Source organism: Candoia aspera, chromosome 1 (assembly GCF_035149785.1).
Source record: "Candoia aspera isolate rCanAsp1 chromosome 1, rCanAsp1.hap2, whole genome shotgun sequence".
Classification (NCBI taxonomy): Eukaryota; Metazoa; Chordata; class Lepidosauria; order Squamata; family Boidae; genus Candoia; species Candoia aspera.
The window spans coordinates 233,435,605-233,459,918 of NC_086153.1; the positions used below are offsets into that span (position 1 = coordinate 233,435,605).

The 24,314-nt window shown below is 39.9% G+C and overlaps 1 protein-coding gene across 1 annotated transcript; it reads right to left on the minus strand.

The window, feature by feature from the left end:
* Window positions 1-269: 269 nt before the first annotated feature.
* CPSF7 (cleavage and polyadenylation specific factor 7) lies at window positions 270-24,302 on the minus strand. Its single transcript, XM_063289192.1, has 10 exons — window positions 24,233-24,302; window positions 23,739-23,836; window positions 10,596-10,814; window positions 9,794-9,897; window positions 9,272-9,417; window positions 4,320-4,725; window positions 3,823-3,941; window positions 3,566-3,740; window positions 3,205-3,378; window positions 270-2,136 (listed from the first exon to the last, which is right to left on the minus strand). Exons 2-9 carry the CDS (start codon window positions 23,790-23,792, stop codon window positions 3,210-3,212), a joined length of 1,392 nt encoding a protein of 463 aa, XP_063145262.1. The 5' UTR covers window positions 23,793-23,836; window positions 24,233-24,302; the 3' UTR covers window positions 270-2,136; window positions 3,205-3,209.
* Window positions 24,303-24,314: the final 12 nt, after the last annotated feature.

Sequence of the window (24,314 nt, forward strand, 5' to 3'; positions counted from 1 at the left end):
AAGTTTAATCTTTTAAAAAGGCATTTTAATTTTTGTACACAAAGTGGTTTTTGAACTAGTTTAGCATTACATAAAGCCATGGTTGTACAAGGGCTAGCACCCAGCTAGAACATGGCACCTGCCTTATTTATACATCTTCACTGACGTATCTAAGTCACATTTAGCCCAATCCCCCCTACAATCTTTTTTTAATGGAGATTTCTAAAAAACTCACCCTCCCTTTTAAAACTTACAAAAGGAAAAGAAAAGAAACAATACAATGCAGTATAAAAGATTGACAATATCATCAAGTTTATTACACAATTTCCAACCTATCAGAAAAAGACAAACAAATCAAATCACGAAGAACAGGAGTGGGAGAGTAGAAGGGAACCGAAGTTATGTTTTCTGTTGTCTGTTTTTCTTCTTCTTTTTTCCTTCCATTATTTCAAAACAAACTAAAAATGTCCCATTAGGTAAAAAGCAACTTTTTCAATCCATATTGTATACTTTACAGTTTAAGCTCTCTCCGCTGGCTTACATTAACTTTTTTTCCCCTCTTAAAAAAACATTGACCTTAGCCCCTCTTGGATCAACAGCACAAAAGGAGGCATCGCATCCCTTGGCGACCCCAGTCATCCTCTTTAATCTATCCAACTGTTCTGTGAGACAAGACAGATCCTTCTATGAGGGGGGCTTCACCATGCAGTTGGATAGTCACAGTAAGTGTTCATCAAGGTAATAGACACTTGGTCTTACTAAAGAAATCCAGGGTTTCTTGATTTTATGTAACTGGGGTGCCCAGGCTAGGATGGAGCACCGAAAACTAAAACACCTCAAAAGATTCCATCTCAAAGATGACACTTGAATCAAGAATTCTGCAGCCACTGTTTTTCCATAAGGATCCTCATGCAATATGATGTTTCTGGTCTCAACTGGTTGCCAGCTGAAAGGTCATTGGATCCAGGAATCCTAGTTCCATGTTTACATAACAACAATTAAATGCTTGTTCTTTCCCTAAGCTGGTATGCCAGAGACCACTGAGCTTTTATGTCATCTGAAGCAAACTTGTGAGTGAATCCCACCAAAGTGAAAATTCCAAATGAGGATAGGGGCAAGGATAGTTTTGGACCTTAATTCAACACTTATATCACACAAAATTTAAAATGCTCAAGGTGTACTCCAATCAGTAATGTCCAGAAGCCTCAGCTTGACTTTGCCCCAATTCCATGTTCCTATATCTATTCACAACTCTTCCTCTACAACAAGGAAGGTGGTATGCTAGGAAAAGATGGCCTTGAAAACAAAAGTTTGTGTAAGAAGTTACAATCAGAGCAGCTACTGCATGAAACAAAGCAAGGAATTTGTCAGTAAATCACCTGTGGAGAGAGTTCCTGCAATAGCCAAAAGCAGATTTATTTAAGGGAGACTCCATTTTGTGGGCAAGCTTAGCTGCACAGGCCCTCCTATAAGAAGTTAGGTTAAATTGGTATGACAATTTTCAGGAATTAAGGAGAGGCATGACTGGAAGTGGCAATTAGCCTGTTCTTCATCCCAGAAAAGTAAAACAAAACTTTTCTAAGTTGTGTACAGAGCTGTTAAGAGTGCAAGACTGAAGCTGTTTTGGAAAAAGGATCAGAATTGAGGAGGACTCTAAGCACTGATGCCTAAGAAGACAATGCAGTTTGAATTTTGAACACAAGCTCCAGTGAGGCTATGGTAATATACCTTGTGCTGTGCTGAAGCATGAGGTCTTCCTACAGGAGAGAAGCTGGATGGATTCCTCCCCGGGTGTTTCTAAAATGCCATGGAAAGGAAAGAGGTGACAGACCTCTATGGAAAGCACCATTCTCTTTGGGTCCAAGAATCCATGGATTGAAATGGCCCCCTGGTCACAGTGGCTCAGACAACCCCTCCCAAACTCCAAGTCATTCAGTGTTCCTCCATCAAGCAACAGCAGCAGCAGCACACTTAGGAAGAACTCAAGTCTCAATGCCATAGTGTGCCAGATGGAGTCCTGCAGGCAAAGTGACTTCCAAGGGGTCTGGAAAGAGCAGAGGGCAGGGGGAAGGAGTGGGTGGAGAATCCTCCATCCTTTACTCTTGATTAAGGACAGGAGATACAAGTCCATAAAAACACTGAATGCTTCCAACATCCCTGTAAAGCAAAGAAACAGAACGTATCAGTCACTTCTATAGTCATTTTCGAGAGCATAGTTCAGAAAAGGTGCAATTTCAAGAGTGAATTCCTACATACGAAAGGGAACTGAAACTTGAGGGTTGTTTCAGACCATAGTTGACCTGGACTAGGATTTGAAGCCAAGTTTATTCCACCACTGAATTATATATAATAATAATCCAACTACTTTCTTCCCATCACAGAATGGTATCTACCAAAAAAGACCACCACCTCAGACCCTATGCAACTATCCAGAAACAGGTGGAAATCAAAAGGTTGTATTTTAATTCTTTTTGAAGTGTCCAATTCCCTTTTACCCAGAGCAGATTACAGTGCACTGTGAAAGGTCCCCTGTGCAAGCACCGAGTCATGTCTGACCCTTTGGGGGGACGCCGCTTTTGTGATGTTTTCTTGGCAGACTATAGAGGGGTGGTTTGCCATTGCCTTCCCCAATCGTCACCTTCCCCAGCAAGCTGGGTACTCACTGAACAGTGCACTAAAACCAGTTAAATTGGAGAGGTTTTTTTAAGGAAAAAAAATTACTAGTATTAGTAATTTGAATGTGTTTGCTGCCGCTGTGGGGTGTGTGTTTTGTTTTTATGGATTTTAATTTTGTTTCCCACCCAAAGTCAGTTTGTGAGTTAGGCGGCCATATAAATTTGTTAAATAAATAAATCAAATAATTTAGTCTATTTCCCCTTCTGAAATAAGGTATTAATTTAGGCATATACTTCACCCAGGAAGGACAAAGCAGATTCTGCACAAATGTACTTCAGGATTTCCTTCTTGCTTAAGTAGTTAAATTAGAAGCTCTGGTCTGATTATCTGCAGCAGTGCTAGATAATCCTCAGGTGCACAAGTCTGGCCAGCTCACAGCCCAACAGATTTATTCACCCCAAAATGTATGTGTGTCCCCATCCACAAAAATATATCAACGCTGACTGTTGATACCCAATTTGAGGGAAGAGACAGACTGCTTTTTTTGGAAGGCAGGCAGGCAGGCAGGCAGATTAACACCCACTTGCCCCATCCAGAAAACTCTCTCACTTCTCTCAGTGATGCCGATCTCTTTCTCTGTCCCTCTCTCTGTGCCTCTCATGCTCCCGACTTCTTTCTTGGAAATAGTCCTCATGTCGATCTTCATTATGAACCACATCTCGGTGCCTCCTACTGCTCTCACGTGACCGACTGGGTGACCTATCCCGTGACCGATGTCTTTTTCTAGAAAACAACAAGAAATATCAAATGTGGTAAAAAGCGTAAACTTGCCGATAGTTTTCTACCAAAGGACACACTGCTTATGTGGTTGTATAAATTCCCAAGGAGAGAAAAAAGCTGACAGGACTGAATCGTGAGTAAAATCAATCCAGCTAGATAAATAGGAATAGTTCTGCTTGCTAAGTCTCACCTGGAGGAACCGCTGCTGCTCCCAGTGCCCATGCTGTAAGACTTGGCTTCAATGCCATGAAGGCAGTCTTTAAGCGAAGAGATAAGGACTCGACACCGCTCATCATTTGCTACACGCGACTGTTTAATCACAGCAATAGCTGTGAGCAGGGTCTCAATAGCGTCGCTGTAATCCCCTGCAGCGTAAGAACAAAAACAAGAGGTTAAGACTGAAGCCTGAGCTGGGAAGGAAAGACAGCATCGACCAACTGCGATTACCTGCACTGGCCCCAGATACAGCCTTGGATATGGCACTGCTGGAAATTGCTCGATTCCTATTCATTATATCATCAAATTCTGCTTCACCAACAGGAGGAGGTAATGGGCCCAACTCCCGGCTGCAGGACACAAGAATGCAACCATCATTCAGAGGCAGAGGACAAATTTTTCAAGAACTACTGCATGAGAAAGTCCTTTGTCCATCATGTCTGATTAACAGCCTTCCCAAAAAAAGGCAGCGTGTTGCTAAATGCATACTTCTCTCCCACTCCCCAGGATAGCAGATATTCGCAGATACAGTATCCTTAAGGCTCTTAAGTGATGAAATCTTTCCCTGAGATTTGAGGCATTTTCTGGCATTTCCATACTGCCCAGCTAAAACACCTTTTCTTCTATTCTGACAAATAATCTAGAAAGTCCCTTTTTGAATAGACCTAGACACTATTCTCTGGATTGCTTCCAGTTTCTTCTCACATTAAGAGAGGGCCTGCTCTCACCTGCTGTGATTATATGGTGCAGAAGCCTTGCTGTAGGCGTCAGGTGGAGGCCCCATGGCTGCATTGGGGGGTGGGAAGAAGGCTGGATTGAGGTGCAGGGCAGGTGGCACTGCCCCCGGAGGTGGCACAGTTAGATGGGGGGGGAGTCGAGGTGGAGGGGGCATGAGGTGCTGGTAATGGATACCGGGTGGGGGAGGTGGAACTCCAAAACTGGAAGAAAGTGGGGGGGGAGGTGGTATTGGTGGAGGGGGCAGCCCCATGAGAGGAAGCGCAGAGGGAGGGCGGTTGAAGAAAGGTAGAACAGGAGGCTTCTCAATGCGTGGAGGCGGCAGAGCATTCTCTGTTGGAGTCGCTCGGCCATCGACAGAGTCTGAGGAATCCCTCGAGTGAGCCCTCGGAGGCACCCCTGTTAGACGACACAAATGAAGAAAAGCACGAGGCACGTGGGGTTTTGTTGGATACAACAGGCGCTGCCAATCAATACGCATGTCGCATCACTTCCTTGAAATAAAATCCCACTTTGTTCTCGCTTCTGATCAGTTATACTATGTGAAGGGTGGATTCTGCTCTTATGCTCACACAGGGCTTAAACTTTCTAGAGAGGTCCAGGTTTTCTTCTCCTCGACAACAGAAATGGGCATTCCCAATTTTTGCCATGAAACTTGTTTCATTCATACTTGTGTGCTATGTTAGCAGAGGCAGCCACAATGTGAAGTAAAGGTTATAGACGAGAGAGAGAGACTTCATGAAATGCTGTAATAGTGTTTCCATTCAGTATCTGTTACAACAGGTGGGCGTATAAACTTTTTTATTTATGCATTTTATTAGTATCACAGCTAAAGCAAGACTCGAACACTTCTCAGTTACAGCCGATCTTAGTACATTAGATATCATAATGGTAATTTATGTCAGGCTTAGAAGGCAACATGAACTTTGCCTTTTGGTCACAAATACCACTGTGAAATACAGATGCAAATATATGCTACTGATAACACTCATATTAGAAGAATCGTAATAGGTAGCACTGGTTTAAAATCACACATTCTAAGGAAGACACGGATTGAATACTCAAAGAAAACGCAAAGTCAAGAAAACACGAGAAAGAAGAAGAATTAGAAATATGACACTGACAGAAGATAAATCAGAGCATGCTATGGGTATGCTTGAATACCTCACTGCTGCAGATATAATAAATCGTATTTTTAAGTAATTAAGTAAAGCATATTGTAATTTATCAAATCATGGAAGCCTATGAGAAAATTATTATTGTTATAGTCTCATAATAAACTTACAACCTGTCTTCTTTCCAATCTTATAATTATATGCAAAACAAACATCTGACATCACTTTTAGGAAGTAACATATCTGGTTCTAACTGAAAGGCAAACAGCTAAAACATGACAAAAGGGCCCAGATCTAATCATAACTAAACCTCTGAATTACTTTGCATCCAAATAGTGAATCAAAGCCGTTATCTAGGTAATTATGAACCAGATTAGGAATTAAGTTTATGGGCTACAACCAATATCAAGCAGCTCCGGTTCCATTTGTGCAGTAAGACCTCCCCTTCCCATCTAGAGCGGATTTGGGGAGGAAGGGTGGTACTGCTTTGAGAACTGGAGAATTATACTCTACTGACAGATGAAGTTCCATCAGCAGACAGACATTATTGGATTCAGCCCATGGAAAGAAGTTAAGTCAACCCAATGGATTCAAGCCAAATCCATCAAGAATATCCTTCCAGCTCATTCAGTTATTTTTCAAATAAAATGTACTTGAAATTTTACCTAACTAGTGGATAAAAAAATCATTTGTCATGACAAAAGCATTAGGTTTCTACAGTGAAATCAGTCATATAGTGACATCTACTCTTTTGTTAAATACTTTTAAGGTTTAATTGCCTTTGACTGAAATGAAAGTTACTTAAGAAATATATTGCTTACAAAATCCTTGAAAGAGAAAATAAACTATCAAGGTTTAACACCAAGATTTGGTGCACAAGATAAATGAGACTTGCACTATTTATATTATACTGTATTTTATTATATATACAGTTTGGTCTAGTGGTTAAGGCATCGGGCTAGAGACCAGGAGACTGGCAGTTCTAGTCCCACCTCAGGCATGAAAGCCGGCTGGGTGACCTTGGGCCAGTCACTCTCTCTCAGCCCAACCCACCTCACAGGGTGGTTGTGGGAAAAATAGGAGGAGGAAGGAGTATCTGGTATGTTCCCTGCCTTGAGATATTTCTAAAAATAATAAAGGCGGGACATAAAATAAAATAAAATAAATAAATAAATATACAAACCAAACTACTTTCTGAACAGCTATAAAAATAGATGGCTCATCAACTCCACAGAATCGATCTGTTCTAACTTCAGATGTTACTGGAATTATAAACTTCAGATCCATGGATAAGTTTAATGCAAAATAATTTGCATTACTAATCCACAGATAATCCAATGGAAAAGTAAATCTATCTTTTCTTCTGTATAAAATAACTAATACCTATGGAATAGTGAAACCTTTGGTCTGATAAGATGATAATTCAATATTAGTAGCATTTGAATTATAGAATTTACTATAGAGACAATTACTTGGATAGTTATCGACGTATAGAACATTATTTCTTAGTGTAATATTAAAAATGAGGGAAAATCGAAATATTGGCAACAAATAATTAGATGCTTACACTATTTTTGCAAGGTATTGAATACTGGCTACTACTGATCCATTGGCCAGTTAATTGGTTATGAAGACAGAAAACCACAGATTTATTTTAAAAAAATCAGTTTTGTTTTTTGCTGAGCAAAAAATTCTTCTTTGACACAAACCAAGATGGCAAGAATGTGGAAATGCATTAGAGGTATTTACAGAGATTTTAAAATGTCTGAATACTGTCAATATTTTTGTTTTAAATTCCAAGTTTTAAAAAGTCCAACATTTTAGTTTATGAATTTCAATCTATAATAAGCTCAACAACCTTGTAAAATGAGATAAGATTTTTTTCCCAAGACTCTTATTATAGAGAAAGGATTTTTCATAACTGAAAGAAACTGAAATCAACAGATTCTAGAGTAGATGAACTGGAACCTCCAGAAGCCTAAAGAAAAAGGTACAATCATACAATCTCAGTATTACACAATAATTATGGTCATAGAAATCTATCATGTAACCGTCCTGTAAATGTCGTTATTGTGTAAAAGTGGTAACAAATACTGGATATTCTAATATATGAGAACCTTCGTATTTCAAAATAAGAAAGTACCTGAATTATATTAATTCATTTTGCACTCAGTTAAAATAACTTTTGGTGATCATTATAATATGTGGAAGACAATACCATAAAGGGAACTTTGAATGAGGAGCGTGTGCGTGCATGTTGGTCTTTTATCACACTGATTTTGTAAACTACCTTAAGGGGGCCTTTTTGGTGCCTCTGAGTCAGTATTGGCTCCCTGCAGTCTGCGGAGAGACAGCTTGGTGCAGATGTTAAGGAATCAAGCTAAGACCATGAGTTCTAGTCCTGCCTTGGGCATGTGTGGCCTTGGGCTACTCACTGTGTCTGAGCCGTAGGAAGCAGGCAAGGCAAACCACTTCCAAAAATATTGCCAAGAAAACCTTAAGGGTAAGGATAGAAAATTTACCTATTTATTTATTTCTCAATCTTGTGCTATGTTAAAAATGATAAATTTGTATTGCTCAGGTCCTTTGAGAAAGGAATTAAAGTGCTGAAAGTTATTTACAAAGGCTTTATCCAAAATAGTAATGTGCCATGGTTTGTGTCAGATGTTGCCATTCACCAGCATGATCTCCTAGTCACCTCACAGGGTTGCTGTTGTGGGGAAAAGAGGAGGAGGAAGGAGTATTAGGTATGTTCGCCGCCTTGAGTTATTTATAAATATAATAAAGGCGGGATAGAAAATAAACAAACAATATATAAATGAATGAATGAATGACAAGGTAAGCCCCTTTAGGAAGATTTTCACAGGAAAAGCTCGATTAGCGCTTAAACAGTAACTTCTGCAGTCAGCACATCGACATTTTTACTACAGAGAAAGGAACTACTATCCTTATCACACACCTCCTGAGAAATTACTTCCATCACTGATATCTGACACTGTCTAGGTCAAATCACAAAAGCCACTGAAAGGCAAAAATCGTATGCCCAATAAGGTTGCAATGTGACAGTGGGAATTAGCTACTTGGCTGATCTAGTTAAGTTCTATTTCTCTCAGCCTTACCCTGACACCAGCAGGATGTAATGGTTAAGATGTTACACTAGGAGTGGGGAGACTAAAGTTCTAGTCCACACTCCGTGGTGGAAGCTCAGTGGATGACTTTGGGCCGGTCACTCTCTCTTGCCCAACCCACCTCACAGAACTGCTGTTGTGAGAAAAAAGAGGACAGAGTGCTACGTATGCTACCTTCAGCTCTGGAATGAAAAGCAGGATCAAAATCCAATAAATCAAATTAAATTAACCCTGGATGACAGTGGGACCCACAGTGTCATTCTCTTAAAGAAGTCAGTAAAGAAACTGAACAGATACAAACAATTCATCTATTCCCATTTTTCAAGGTGAGGTCTCAAACAGAATATCACCACCTTTCCCCTTCAGAGAGACAAAAAATCTGAAAGAAGTTCAGAGTGCAGCTATTAATAGATATGGAGGGTTTCTGATATGACAGCAGCCTTCACAGTTAAGCCCGTGCAATCTGGAAGATGGTAAGCAAGAAGCTCTGATGGGCTTTAATTAGACTTAAACGTAATGAAGTCACTCCCTCCCCCCAAAAAAGTATTCATACTTCTGCAAATGCAAACTAATTTGCTTCTGGTCTACAGAACGCCTTTTAAGAATCTTTTTAAGATTCTTTAAAAAAAAAACCACCCTAACCAATGCTTCCTTCTCTGCTTTGCTCTCTATTCAGCTAGCATACCACCCAGCTAAACTTACGTTTTCGGGCCTGTGCCTCAAACTGTGCAAGGTTTTGCCGGGTAGCCAACTTCACCTCCATTTTATCTCCATTCAGAATCTTCCCTGGTAGCAGCTCTAAAAGTTTGTGGACTGAGTTCTCAGAAGCAACAACCACTTCTGCGTATCTGTTCAAAGAGCCAAAAAAAATATCATACATTTTAATAATAATTTTATTAATTTTCCAAATATAATTAAAATACAAAATACAGAATGTAGAACAGATAGAGTACAGGTCCAAAGAAAAACAAGAAAAACTATAAAAGTGCAGAACAGAGAGAGAACAGAAACAGAAAGTGACGTCTGACCTTCTCCAATACAAATACAAATACGTTTACAAGTGTAATCTCTTACCATTAGCTAAACCTGATTGCGCTTTCCAGATGTTGCATGCATACTTTCATGTACCTGAACTGTCATGTACCCCGGATCATTCTATAATGTCTTCCATAATGACTGCCCTTCACGTTACAATCATTAACAAAGAAGTCCTGCATTGCTCACCCTTTAGACTGGCCGTTGGCTCTGTTCTCAGCAAATTTCAGCTCCACAACATCATAAACACCTACAGAACGGATTATTCTGGTCAACTGCTGGTCAGTTGTCCACTATATGGAGAGACAGAAAATCACAGTATTACATCTGAAACCTTTGTATGATGTCTATTTTTTAAAATTAGTAAAACAATGCAATACTACAACTTTCCTTTGCTGAACTCTCATTACACTTCTTCGGCCCAGAGTATTTCCTCTTACTACACATTCATTTCAGTAGAGGATTTTTTGGAGGGGGTGGGAGGAGAACACAGCAGCTCTTTAGCTTAGAATAGGGCTACCATATCTGAGTTGCCAAAGTCCAGATGATACAGAAATAATTATTCTGCTGCCATCCAATGATCATCCAGATTTCTGTAGCCCCCAAGGACATTGCAGTCCTGGTTAAAAGGCAGAACTTCTAAACCAGCTAAATTAATTTTTCATCAAGTCTTTGTCCAAATGATTGCTAGCAGAAAGAGCAGAAATAACTATTTTTCTCCTCAGGTATATACCAAGAGGCCTAGCTCCTCTGTGGTTAAAAAGAACCACCTGTACCAGAAGAAGATCTAGTATGTTATATGATGTTTTGTAGCACAGAATAAATGCTTCAACCAATTAGTGCATCCATGGCTACTGCAGATAGTTTATTGCAAGTAAAAGTGAGTATGTCACAAAAGCATGTAATGCACCCGCTCTTTGAAATTATCAATGAACATTTTGTAAAAAGCCAACTGCTTACACTATTTCCTGTTCTAATTTGGAATACTTACCCAAGAAAAGCTGCCCACATAAACAGCAGCCCTCTTATTGCGCAGTCCACTGTAGGTATACAAAATAGCAGGCGATTTGCTGTTTGGCTTAGGAGACTGTTCTTGGCGGCTTTCAACTGGTGGCTCAGAGCTGCTAGTGCAGCTTTCGGACGGTTGTGAGCTGGCAGCTAGCACATCGTCGTATAGATCCATCTGGTCAGCATTACTGAACTCAGAGTCCTAGAAACAGGAAGACACCACTTAGGACCTTCAGGGCTACAGAGCTCCGCCTTAGTTATCTTTCACTATATCTGCAATAGCATCACACTTATATTATCTCCTGCAGGAGCTGCACAGCTCCCAGTAAAACTGGCTTCTCCAATCTGTCTTCCTAAAAAAAAAAACAAGGGAAAAGTTCAGTAGGACAGATTTATTTACCGATGCCCCTAGGGCCCCAGTATTTCTCTTTAAATGAAATGAGTACTTAGCTCACTGCTGTCACTGTTACAAAGATGTTTGCTTTATGCTTCCATGCTCTGTATGTACATACAAAAGTGAAATCAACACCCTTATTTTTTTTTTTCATTCCTCCACAGAGAAAGAGATAACTCATTCAGGCTCCTACTGAGTATTTCTCTGTTGCCTAATCAATGATATAAATATTCCAATTTACCAAGAGATGGCAATCAAACTGCATGGAAATTTATTTCAGAAAAAAACACTGCATTAATCTCCCATGATTCCACTAACACGTTCCTTAAAATGATTTTTGAAACTCATCAATTTTACATTGGATGGAAAGTTCTATTTGCTGCTGTTCTGAGAAAATAAGACCACCTCTTTGGAAGAACAAACCAAATATTGATCAGGCCAGAATTTTTTTTAAATTCCCTGAAACCACAAGACCTAAAAGATGTCACACTGATTTTAATGAAACCTACTTTGTCTAGCTCCAACTCATTGCTCAATAATACACCCAGTGGAATGCCGGGCAGCAAACCAAAATAATGAACCACATGGAAGCACTGTAACATTACTTGCACGGGATTGCAAAGTGATCACATGCAACAACAATATTGTTAACATCACCCTGAAATTGCACTCAAAATTCATCTATTTTTGAGTCAGTGCCACCAGTGCTATTTTATCTTCACATAATATATCCATGACTGAACATGGGTAAGAGTACACACTGGGGATGACCCAGTGGCAATAAGGGCAGCAAAATGTCAATATTTTTCTGCCCTTAATGTGCCCACCAATGGCTGTTCAGCAGCCCTTCTGAGGGTGACCCAATCACTGCTAGATAGTGGCAGGATACTGGACCATCTGCAGGGTTGCTGTGAGGAATATTCTGACTATTTGGCAGATAAAGTAGCTCAGACAGCTGGGCATGTTTGGCCAAGAAGCCAAGAAGGGCATAGTCTGGCGGTGTGATCTAGGAAGTATCTGAGTTGGTGGCTCAAGGAAGTAGACAGGGTTCTCTGTGCAGTTCCTTCAGCAACTTGTTTGCTGGACCCAGGCCCTTCCTGGCTTGTTAAGGCAGTCAGGGAGGTGACCTGTAGTTGGGTCCATTCAGAGGTATTAGTCTCCTTGAGGGAGAAGGTGGTACACCCCCTTCTCAAGAGGCCATCCTTGAACCCAACTGTTTTAGACAACTATCATCCTGTCTCTAACCCTGTTGAGAAGGTGGTTGGGCTGTAGTTACAAAAGACCCTGGAGGAAGTGGATTATCTAGACCCATTTCAGTCAGGTTTTGGGCCACGATTCATTACTGAGACAGCCTTGGTCATACTTGATGATGACCTGTGGTGGAGGCAGGATGGGGTGGTCCATCCATGTTGTGGTGTTGTTCATCTCTCAGCAGCTTTTGATACTGTCGACCACAGTATCCTTCTGGACCAACTCCAAGAGCTGGGAATTGGGGGCACTGTATTATGGTGATTCACTTCCTTCCTTCAAGACCAGTTCCAGCTGATGTTGACAAGGGAAGGTTGCTCCCTAGACCCCTCCTTTGTTGGATGCCACAGGGCTCCACACTTTCTCCCCTTTGGTCAACACCTATATGAAACCACTGAGCGAGGTCATCCACCAATTTGGGGTCCAGTATCATCAGCATGCTGATTGATACCCATTATATCTTTCAATCCCAGGCCAGCTAAGTAAGGATGTTCCAGTGCCTGGAGGTTGTGCAGGCCTAGATAGGGAGAAACTGACTTTGGCTCAGTCACTCCTAGACCAAGTGGCCGTGGCTATTGGGACCACCTAGGTTCAAGGATTTTGTACTTTCCCATTCAGGAGCAGGGCAAAACTTGGGAGTTTTCTTGGACTCCGCTCCTGCTCAAAGAGGTGGCGGCAGTTGTGGCCAAAAGGAACTTTGCACAGCTCCATCTAGTGCACCAGTTGTGCCCCTTCCTGGATTTGGTGACACTCCAGTCATTCATACCCTTGCTACCTCACAGCTTAACTACTGCAATGTGCTGCTCTCCATGGGGCTGCCACTGAAGACTGCTTGGAAGCCTAACTTGTCCAGAATGCAGTGGCATGTGCAGTGATGGGCTTGCCCACCTGACATCTTTGCTTCACAAGCTGCATTGACTGCCACTGTGTTTCCAGGTGCAATTCATGGTGCTGGTAATCACCCATGGTTTTTGCCTGGCTGAGCGTATGTACTCCAAGTCCCCTTGATTAAATAATGTCATCTTTTGGGACCCAGGAAGCATTCCTTCTCTGTAGCAGCTCATACACTCTGGAATGAGGTTGCCCTGAGATCTGGACAGTTCCCACTGTTACAGTATTCCAGAAGGCCTGGAAAACCTGGCTGTTCTCCCAGGCCTTGGGGTATGACGAATGGGACCCCCAGTCTGAGATGTTGTCTGTACTGATTATGTGGATTACCAGTTTGTAACTATTTTGTAATCCTTTTTCAGATTATTGTATCTCTAGTTACTTGTTTTTACATTCTTTACAGGTAGTCTTCGACTTACAGCCACAATTGGGACTGGAACTTCCATTGCTAAGTGAGGTGGTTGTTAAGTGACTCATGCCCAATTTTACAACCTTTTTTGCTGCAGTCATTAAGCAAATCATGTGATCATTAAGCAAATCTGGTTTTCCCCATTGACTTTGCTTGTCAGAAGCCAGCTTGGAAGATCACAAATGGCAATCATGTGACCTTGAGACGCTGCAACCATTGTAAATACATGCTGGTTGCCAACTGCCTGAATGTTGATCATGTGAAAGCAGGGATGCTGCGATGGTCATAAGTGTGAGGACTGGTGACAAGTCACTTTTCCAGCACCACTGTAACTTCAAAGAGTTGCTAAATGAATGGTTGTAAGTCAAGGACTACCCGTATTTTTGAGCCATCCAGAGTTGGTTAGAATAAGGTGGCACCAAAATTAAGCAAATAAATTACACACACATGCACACCTACTATAGGAAAATAATACAATACAGATCCTCTAAAAAAAACCCTTTCATTGTTCAGATTATTTTAAAAATTAAGAGTTAAAAATGCAGCCTAATAACTTGCATACATACATACATATTCATAATTTTATTTTTAATTCACTTGCCAGGCTTGCACAATCTAGTTAAGAATTGAATATATCAATTAATTTAACTAAATAAAATTGCATGATATGACTGTGAGTTCTAGTCCCACCTTAGGCATGAAAGCCGGCTGGGTGACCTTGGGCCAGTCACGCTCTCTCAACCCAACCCACCTCACAGGGTGGTTGTTGTGGGGAAAATAGGAGGAGGAAGGAGTATTAGGTATGTTCGCCACCTTGGTTAGATGGGGGGTGCGCCCAAGGTTCCCTCCCTTAAATGTTGCCATCTGATGGGATCTCGAAGGGGCACCTTCTCAGTGGCTTCCCCAAAACTTTAGAATAGCTTCCCACCTGAGATTTGAGGGATCCCTACCCTTTTAGCCTTCTGGAAGGCTGGAAAGACTTGGCTCTTCTCCCAAACATTGGGCTAGGATGGGGGTTGAGCTGGGAGGCTGTTTGGTCTGGTGCCTGGGGGGAAGGGTACCTCTGTTCTTCTTTGTTCTTATGGATTGTTGTGAGCCGCCTAAAATCATTATGACATAGGCTGCAATGTAAGTCCTGTCAATATGTACGCAAGTAAGTAAATAAATAAAATTAAATACATAACATTTCAGTTATATACATCCAGATGCATCCACCATGGTATTCCCTTTTGGTGTAAGGAACACTATTCACAGAAAAAGAAAACAGGTATTCCTCACTTAGCGTCCCTAATTGGGACTAGAATTTCCATCACTAAGCAAAGTGGCCATTAGGTGAAACATCACGGGACTGCACTGCTTAGTGATAGCAGTTCTGGTAGTCCTGGTTGCAGTCATTAGGCAAGGCCCTCACACTTCTCCTGCTCTGCCATGCTCGACTCTGCTTCAGAGCCCTCCACCTCCCTATTGCCCCCATCCCTGCCCTTTTGGCCGCCCTGCACTCTGCTGTCCTGCCAGCCTTTGCCGTCTTCTTCCTCCTGCTGCTGATGAGGTGTGCCTGACTGAGGCAGCTGCTGGCCCTTCGTGGAGTGCAGGGCGGCGGGGTGGTGGAGTACAGGGCTCCCAAAAGGAGATAGGTGTGGGGAGGTTGATAGTCGAAGTGCATGCTGCAGTCATAAATGTGGGCGGGCTGCCAAGCGCCTGAATTCTGATCATGTGACCACAGGGGGCGCATGCTACCGCAATGGACGTAACTTTGAGGACTGGTCATAACTACCACTTATTCAGCATTGTCATAACTTCAAATGGTCATTAAGTGAAGACTACCTGTAACAAGTAGTAAACCAAAGAAATTAAGTGCAGGCAATGGGTGGGGGGGAGAGAAATACCACTAAACCTAGTTTATACCAACATTGTTCACTGTCCCTCCCCATGTTTTATAAACTTGCAACCCAGTCCTGCTTCATCATACTTAATTTGCTTCATATACTAATTTCTTTAAACTTCTCATCTCTCTTTATCAACATTCAGTAAACTCCATTCAAATATGGACTTCTGGTAGGGATCATCGCGGACTGAGCAGCTGTGCCCACGGGCTTAGCAGGCAGAACTGACAATGCAGCAATTTTTTTCAGGCTCAGGCAGGTTTTCCTGAAGCCCAGAAACATTCTCCGGATAAAGGAGAACATCTGGAATCATCCCATCTCCTCCGGACAGCTGCTTGTAGCCACAAGATCGCAAACAGCATTTTGCATTCAACTGGTAAGAGCTAGCTGGGAGGTGGGTCTGTCATCATTTTCCAAGCCGCGCTGTAGTCTTAAAGGGACACTAAGACCAGCTACTCCATTTCTAAATGACTAAATTTATGTTTTTTAAAAAATATGCGTAACCTAAGAAAGGCTTTCTAGAGCAAGGAGAAGCTGGCTCTCTTGGTGCTTATCGTTATTTTTGGGATTATTTTTTTAAAAAATTCTTTTTTAAGTTTTGGACTTCGTTTTCCTTCCAAATATAAAGGAGAATTGAGAGTGAACAATTGTCTTCCTGTTATTATTTTTGTACTAAATTTGAAAATATTAGCATTTTCCTACACACTGAATCAGCTGATATGAACTTTCAGCTTTCTGTTCCTACTTTCCCTTGGGAATTGTCTGCCTAACTCACTCTCATTTGTGTAAATATATTCCGGAACTTTTCCATATATTCGATTTTTGCTGGTTAAGTTCCTAGGGGGCGCCATAATCTACTGTGTGAGACATGGAAGATTTTAAACAGATTTTTTCTGACTTCTACCAAGCTTTTATGCAAGCTATTCAAGACATCTTGGAAAATATGAGGTCTAAAATGTGCCCTCAGGTTGGGGAATTCTGAGGAATTGAACAGCGATAGAAATGTGTCTTCTAAGAGTGAGATTGGGATTTCTATTGAGATGCTGGATCAAGATTGGACAGTGGAGATGGAGAAATTTAAGAGAGAGAGAGATCTGCAAGCCACAAGTGAAAATGACTTTCAGTGGAATGCCATGAAAAGAAGCTGGAATCTTTGAGGGGAGCAGTTGGGCTGTTTGATTCTTTCAAGAGAAAAGCTCTGTGCACATTGTGGGGATGTGTAAATGCTCTGGTTTATTTTGAAGTGGGTAAGGGGTAAAGAATGTTTATCTGTATTGCTTTAAGGGTTTGACTGATTTGCTTTTACAGATTTGGATTAAGATTATTAGGGTATAAAAATGTTTATTTGGATGGTTTTAAGGATTTGATTTAAGGCCACTGTTTTGAATTTTTTGTTTTTTGGGTTTATTAAGATTATCAAAACTGCTGTAGTATTGAGTATAATGGCAGACAATTTACGTGCTTTTTAGTTTGATTCCTATTATAGTAGAAAGAAACGTATAGAATAGTAGTAGGAAGGGAATAATTACATAAATGTTATCTTTTGGGGGAAAAGTTGTTTAGGGGGTCTATATGAATTTTTTCTTTATTTTAATATGGGGGGAGTAACTGTACTTAGTGATTTTTATAATATGCTAAAGTGAAATTACTTATAGAAATAATGTGGTTTTGGTTTAATATAGGGGAAGAGATTGATCATGGAAATTTTGTATATCCTTGCTGTTAAAAGTTGCAAGTCACATCTTTCTGTAATTTTGAAAAAAAAAAATTGTTATGTTTTCACACCTTTTTAGTTTTTTTTTAGTTTTTTGTTTTTTCATAGCTTTTGTTGTCTCAAAACTTAACATTCTTAAAAAAAAACTCCATTCAAATATGCCTTTCTCAGTCTTCACTTTCATTCTTCTTCACCCACTTGCTCTTTCTTCATATATTTGCTCTGTGATTTCTCATTCATCCTCTCTATATGAACAAAACATCTCAACATGCTTTTTATTAATACTTGTCACTCATTTTTGTATCCCTCTGCTTTTATTCAGCACTCATTCATTTTCAACCATTTCTCATTTTACTACCCACATTTAAGTAGCTGATTCGCACTGCATTCAAGTTACTTTTATGTTTCTCTTGGTATATCCACCTTTCTTCCATGTAACAAGGGGACAAAAGCACACTCTTATACACAACTATTTTTGCTTCCTCTGATAAACATGCAGCAAACCATATTCTTACCCATTTCACATTAAAGAGGTAAGTTTCATTCTTTATGATTTTTAGTTTAAGAACATTGTTAATGCATATATACAGGCCTCCACATGAAACAAATATAATAATTTTGTAACTTCTGGCCTATATTTGAGCCTGAATGTGCAGGGGTTCCCCGTGGCCTGAAAAATATTTCAAGGATTCCTCCAGGGTAAAAAGGTTGAGAAAGGCTGATAACTTGTAATGGTGTAACAGTGGAAGAATCTTATTACCTTGCTTAAGACTAACAGACATGGACAGGATCCTTCACTGCATTCTAAAGTTTGAATGTGTAATTTCTGAGATAAAATTTTTTAGGGTTTTTTTAATGGTAAATTTTCTCCAATGCCACTGCATAAAGGTGGCATTAAATAATTATGTAAGGGATACAAGACTTGCCAAATTAATATATAATATACATAATATTTTCAGTCAACAAACAAATTAAAGGGTGCCATGCAATCTTCTGAACCCTCACCAAGATAACTGCATTCATTTCCATTCATTCCAGGGGCTTTATATCTTTTCTATAGCCAGCTTCCCTATTGTAGGGAAATCCTTGAGTGAAAATTAAAGACCACTGTACAAATAATGAAGTCTATTTCTAGGCAACTGAAATAAAGAACATCACATAAGCTTTGCACCAAGTAGTGATAACAATGCAGAAGAAGTTAAGAAACTAGTTACATGTGATAGAACTCATTTATTTGTTAAATTTATATTCCACCTCAAGGAAGTTTATATAGTACTCCCTCAGTACTATGAACACTACTGAGCTTCCATAACAGGATGGACTTCAACCTAGGTCTCGTGGGCCTTAGTCCAGCACCTTAAGCACAGCATCACACTAGTTGCATTTACAAGGGAGTAGGGAAAAATTTTTCCATAATCACTGCTTTCAGCCACATATACATGAGCTGTATGTCACATATGGTTTAGTGTATTTTGATTATTTCCAAGGAGAACTAGAGATGATTACAAACACAACTATTTTTACTTATACATAATGCCATATTTTAAAGTATATACAGCATACTGTCCTTCTCGACTGAACACTAAGATTCTCAAGACATTTCAAGATTTGCTTTCTAGCAATTAATTGCTACCAGGCAATCTTAACAGTTGCCTTATCTTTTCAGGCTCATTACATTTTTTTAAATCACACTCCCAGTATCACTTGTTACTCCTCATGGCGTTTTCAAGCTGTGTGTTTTCATTTTACTTACAGCCATAAACCAATGAATTCATGCAGATGCTCTTGCCTGTTTATTTCTTTATTTCTCAAATTTTTATTACCGTGCATCTCCCCCAAAAAGGGGGGCTCTGTTTAATGACTTTGTATTTTTGCCACAGTATATTTAATGGAATGTGAAAAGTAAATAAAGCCATTAGGTACAACTGATTAACCAAAAGCCATGACTTCATGTAATCTTTTTGCAACCACGATCTTGGGTTAAAATCTGTTGCTTTAGGCATGATACTTTCATGTGAACCAGGAACTTAAAAGAAACATTTTCAGAATATCCAACATAAATATATTTTCAATTTTGAATATGTATCTTTTTTATAAGCTTGATAAAGTTCAGTTCTATGATATGTCTGTTCCCTTTTCAAAAATTAAATAGATGGGAATGGATCCAGAGTAGTGCTTCTGCAAATGGAAGAGCTCCTTTTATCTGCGGAAGAAAAAGAGAAAGCATAGACTTCCGCTGGATAAAGGGGTGAGAAAATGTCCTACTCCCTCAAGAAATTATTCAAGGAGGGGGAAAAAAAAATTAGAAGTAGGCAGTGAAAACTGCCTTTTCCTATGTGAGCATTTTATGGTTCTGCTCATATGAAATCTAAATCCAAGCCACGGCATGTGTTCCTTCACATTTACAATGAAGAAGGGGGTTAGCATAGTGTATTTTTTCCTTGAACTTCTAATATTTTATTCTTTGAATATATAGAAGAAACAGCTTGCTGAAATGCAGAACAAGCATTTGGCTTGTGGAGACATCTGCCTTAATTGCAAACCATATTTAGAAAGTCCAGTGAATTATCTTTACAAAATCTAGCTTTTCTTTAAATTTACTTATGGTCACTTGTTGTAACTCATCTTGCCATTCAGAAAATATATTCTGCTCCTTAAAACAGTACTTTTGCATCCATGTGCATTGCAAAACTGAATGCTGTTTAGGAAAAAAAGAAATTGAAACAAGGAAATTATGCCAATTGACATCCTATTCACCATGGAAGAGCTACAATATGTTTACTTAAAAAGCATAACATAACCTACCAAAAAGAGTTCAGAGGCATTAGTTACTTTCTCCGCTAATACACAGTAATAATCTTAAAGGGCAGTACCAGCACATACAAATTCCTTAAGGGATAACAGGGGGAAGCAAATATCACAGTAGAACAGAATGCAACAGTATCTTGACAGCCTCCACTGTATTTCCAGACCTCACCACAGAAAGGGATCCTTGCATTTAAAACAATACAGGGATCACGTGAAAGGAAAATAGGAGAGATTAGTAATTATAAAAAACTAAAGGAGGACATGACAGAGATGCTTAGCACCCCACACACAAAATAAAGATGTAGCATTCAAAGATACTCACACTTTGGAAACTCAGCTTGAAGAACAAAGACATTCTAAATCGGACTGCTTAGACTATGGAAATGAATCTGCCACTGAATTAGTAGATTATTACACAAATGCACGGGACATTTACTATAACTATTTAAATAATATTACACCTATGAAATAGTAATATTACAATAACAGCACATGGAAATTGAGAGACTCAGGGATGAAAAGAGAACAAGCAGGACTCACACAACAAAATGTCCAAAACTACCTTATGAGCACACAGACCAAATAATTGAAATAGCAACCATCTGGAAGCCTGTACAGTAGTGAATACTTCGGAGTTTATAGAAGCACTTAAACATACATCCACCCAGAAAAGAGCAGTATTGTAATGCTTCACTTTCCAGATTTTCATAGCCAGTTTCTCGTTCCTTTGCTCAGAGACAACTAAGTTCTCTGCCTATGGAGGTACAGTGTTAAAAGTCAAGACTCTTTTAAGTCAAGTTCACAGGCAATGACAAGTCCATGTCATTCCTGAAAACAATCTATAATACTGTCTTGGCAGCAATATGGAAGTGGCTCACCATTCTTTTTTGCAGGATATTTTTTTCAATCTTCCTATCTACTCTACCAGCCTAATTAAATCCTGATGGTTTCTTATCTAAATACTAAGCTGATCTGACCTTATTTAGTTTTGTCAGAATCAGCCAATATTGGCTGGACACTGCCACCTGCTGCAGACACTTCAATCTTATTAGCATATATGCCAAAATTCATTCAACTAATCATAGTAGCAAATGATCTATCACAAAAGCAACCAAAACCCTCTGGGGTTTTATTTGAACTCCTATGTATGTACACAAACACACACACAAATTCCTATATGTACTGTCAAGAAATGCAAATTACAAACACAAATCCATATATCCATTCCACTACTTTTTAATCAGTTCACTCACAAGGACATGCAGCAATTCAAATGGGGGCTACAGAGGACCCAAAGCACAGTGAACCTATGGAAATATATAGCTTCAAAATGCTCTCTCTCCCTCAAGCAAATTAAACTAGGACAACTACATAATTACACTTTAACAAGGAAACAGAGAAACAAATTGTTATAAGCAAAAACAGTCTTAATACATATAATGCAGAACTGCAAAAATCACAGAACACTTTTGAAGCAATTCCAATTTCCTTTGTTTTTTTTCTCTCAAACTTCTTCCAGTATTTTCAGGAAAAACAGATAGAAATATAAAGCTGCATCTGTATCAGGGAGTAAATGCAATTAAAACCTGCCCAGAACAGAAGACCTTCATAAATCAACTCAATAATTAGTTATAGAGAACAAATAATTGTGAATTCAGGACATTGTGGAAATATGAAAGACATAGCTGGACAATTAATCAATGAGGTAATCCTCTAAGGCACCTGTTTTACCTAGTAGAGATGTAAAAGTATGAAGAATTAACACAAGCATGGGCCAAAGAATTGCACTGTTTCCTGACTTTTGTAATCCGACTTTAAAAACAAATACAAGAATCAAGCATCTATCCAATTCTCCTATTATGAGTTAATACCAATACTTGGATCTGTGGAACATCAAAATAATAATTAGCACAGCAGACTTTGTAGCATGCAATGAACATTTCTTATACTGCAAACTGCCCAGCATGCTGACAAAACTATCAAAGTATCATCCTTGGCCCTAGCTGCAAATCTGAGATGACAAAAATATTGTCAGAATGAAAATGTACATAATTCTAACCTGAGAATACAACATAGACACAGTATTAGGCACTCATGCTTGTGACCCCAAAAGGAAGCTTCAAACTGATATCCAGACAGCAAATTTTAATTATTCAAAAAGGTTGTTGACTGTATCTCAAATAGATACAGATATCCAAGAGATATACATCAGGATTCCTTGTGAGTTGTTGCTAGCTGATTAAAGTGCAAGACTATCAAGGAGATATAAAACTGCTTTGCCCCATGATACAAACTATAGGCACATGACTTAATACTGATAATTGACCTGTAATACCTCAAATACCAAACAAAGATCTCTGAATCCTGTTATAAGAAGCTATTTAATAAGAAAAATGCAGGTATGAACCCAGAACCTTACCCAAACTATACCATTTCTGAGTAAGAACTTTACTTAAATTGTTAATCTACAGAAATAGGCAAAAACTCTCCAGGGTTTTAGACACAAGCCTTTTCCAATCCTACCAGGAGATACAAGCAATAGAACCTGGCATCTTTTGCATGTACATCAAAAGACCTATCAATGAGCTGAGGCGCTTCCAAATTAAGTGATAGGTTTTGCTACGAAGAATACACTACCACTTTCTGCCATGTATTTGTTAGTACTAAGCAATTCTCCTTAATGAAGGTTTGGTTCCAAATCCTCTGCCTGCCAAGTTGTTTTTCCTCTACTGACTTTCCAATGTTTTATTTAAAATAATACATAGCCAGGTTTGCAACATACATGGAGACAAATTCAGACTAAATAGGGGATGACAAAGACTGAAATTCACCTCTTCCAAAGTCTGAAGCAAAATACTTTTCTCAGATCTAGTAAATCAGATTATAAGGTGTCTCCTGCCTTTTAATTTATTCTTCCTTTATATTTCATAAATTCAAATTACCTAATATAGCAACTTTTAAAAGTATGAAGTTAATGATACTCACTGACTGTGCCAAAGCAAAAAAACTAAATCCATGGTTGCTCATCCTATCCCTAAAAATCTGAATACTGTCTAGTAAATAGTAACTAATATTTGTAAGAACAGGACTATCGCATGGTAACTGGTGTTTTCCTTCTGCTGATGCTAAGAGTAATCTGGGTTTGACTGCATGATTGATGGTTTGCCACTGTTTCGTTTAGCTTTATTTTGTTGCTGTATTAGTATGGCAACAGTAGTGAGATAAACTACTGCCTAACTTGGATTGACATAAACTGATGTTAACTGCAACATCCAAATCTAAAACAAAACAAGAATGCAACCCTATAAAAAGGAAAGAGCACACCCAAATACAAACTAAATTAATTTCAATATTTTCTGTATGTGAGTTTGACATTGCAGATAATATATTTTGTTTCCTGCTCTCAATAAAAAGAAATGTTCAATATGCCCAAATTGGCCTTTCCCAAGAAAAAGGATAGTGTTTCTTCCAAACCACGCTCTTCATTTATATTGATGAGAAGTACTTCAAATAAGAGTATTATTTCCCCTTCCTTGCAGATAAAAATTATTGAAACCAACTGGCAAATATGAAGTTTATTCCAGCTCTCTGATTGCAAATAAAATTTAACGATTACTTGTTATTCAATCCTCTTCGGGGTTAAAATCTCTTTTAAAAAAGAGTTCGGTTAAATCAGCACACTGACACCGAACTACGTTAACAAGATGAACCTTCAATACGGTCTGACCCTTTTCCTTCTGCCCTTTTCCCTTCTCTCCCAACGAGGCCGCATCAACACTTACCTGGTTAAACTCCTCGTCGGCGTAGATATCAATGAGGTCTACTCCTTCCGACATAGTTTCAGGAGCGCCACGGAGAGAACCGGAGAGAAAGAGCGGCACTGCAGGTCAAAGTAAAGAACCGGTTTAATGCGACCCCCGGATAACCCTCCTGGCGCGGCAACGAGCTGGGCCCGGCACTCCGCCGCCAGGCCCGCAGGGAAGCCGCCGAAAGCAAGGCGGGCCTCGGGCCTCAAAGCAACCCCGCCCCCTTTGCTCCGCGCGCCTCAGGACTGAACCACAGCAGAACCGTAAGGGGAGGGGTCGAGGAGCAAGGTGGGAAACGGAGAATCCCCCCCCCCCTCGGCGCCATAATTGCGCCCGCTCGCTCACGGCCGCCATCGCCTCCCGCTTTCCCGCGCTGGGAAGGAAGCCCGCCATTCCTCCCCCAAAGGGCCGCCAACCCACAGCGGGCGGGACACCTCATCTCTCCCCAGTGCTAGGCGGCCCCGTTATACCGCGTAAGGCCCACAATCCCAAGCAGGCCCAAAACGCGCGCGAACCTCTCTCTCTCTCCACCACAGTAAGGGCCTCCTCCGC

Coding starts and splice junctions, on each gene's coding strand:
- CPSF7 (XM_063289192.1), bottom strand. CDS start 23,792: ATGTCGGAAGGAGTAGACCTCATTGATATCTACGCCGACGAGGAGTTT. Junction 10,815..23,738: donor CCGACGAGGAGTTTAACCAG/GTAAGTGTTGAT, acceptor TCCTGTTTCTAG/GACTCTGAGTTCAGTAATGC. Junction 9,898..10,595: donor ATGTGGGCAGCTTTTCTTGG/GTAAGTATTCCA, acceptor CTCTCCATATAG/TGGACAACTGACCAGCAGTT.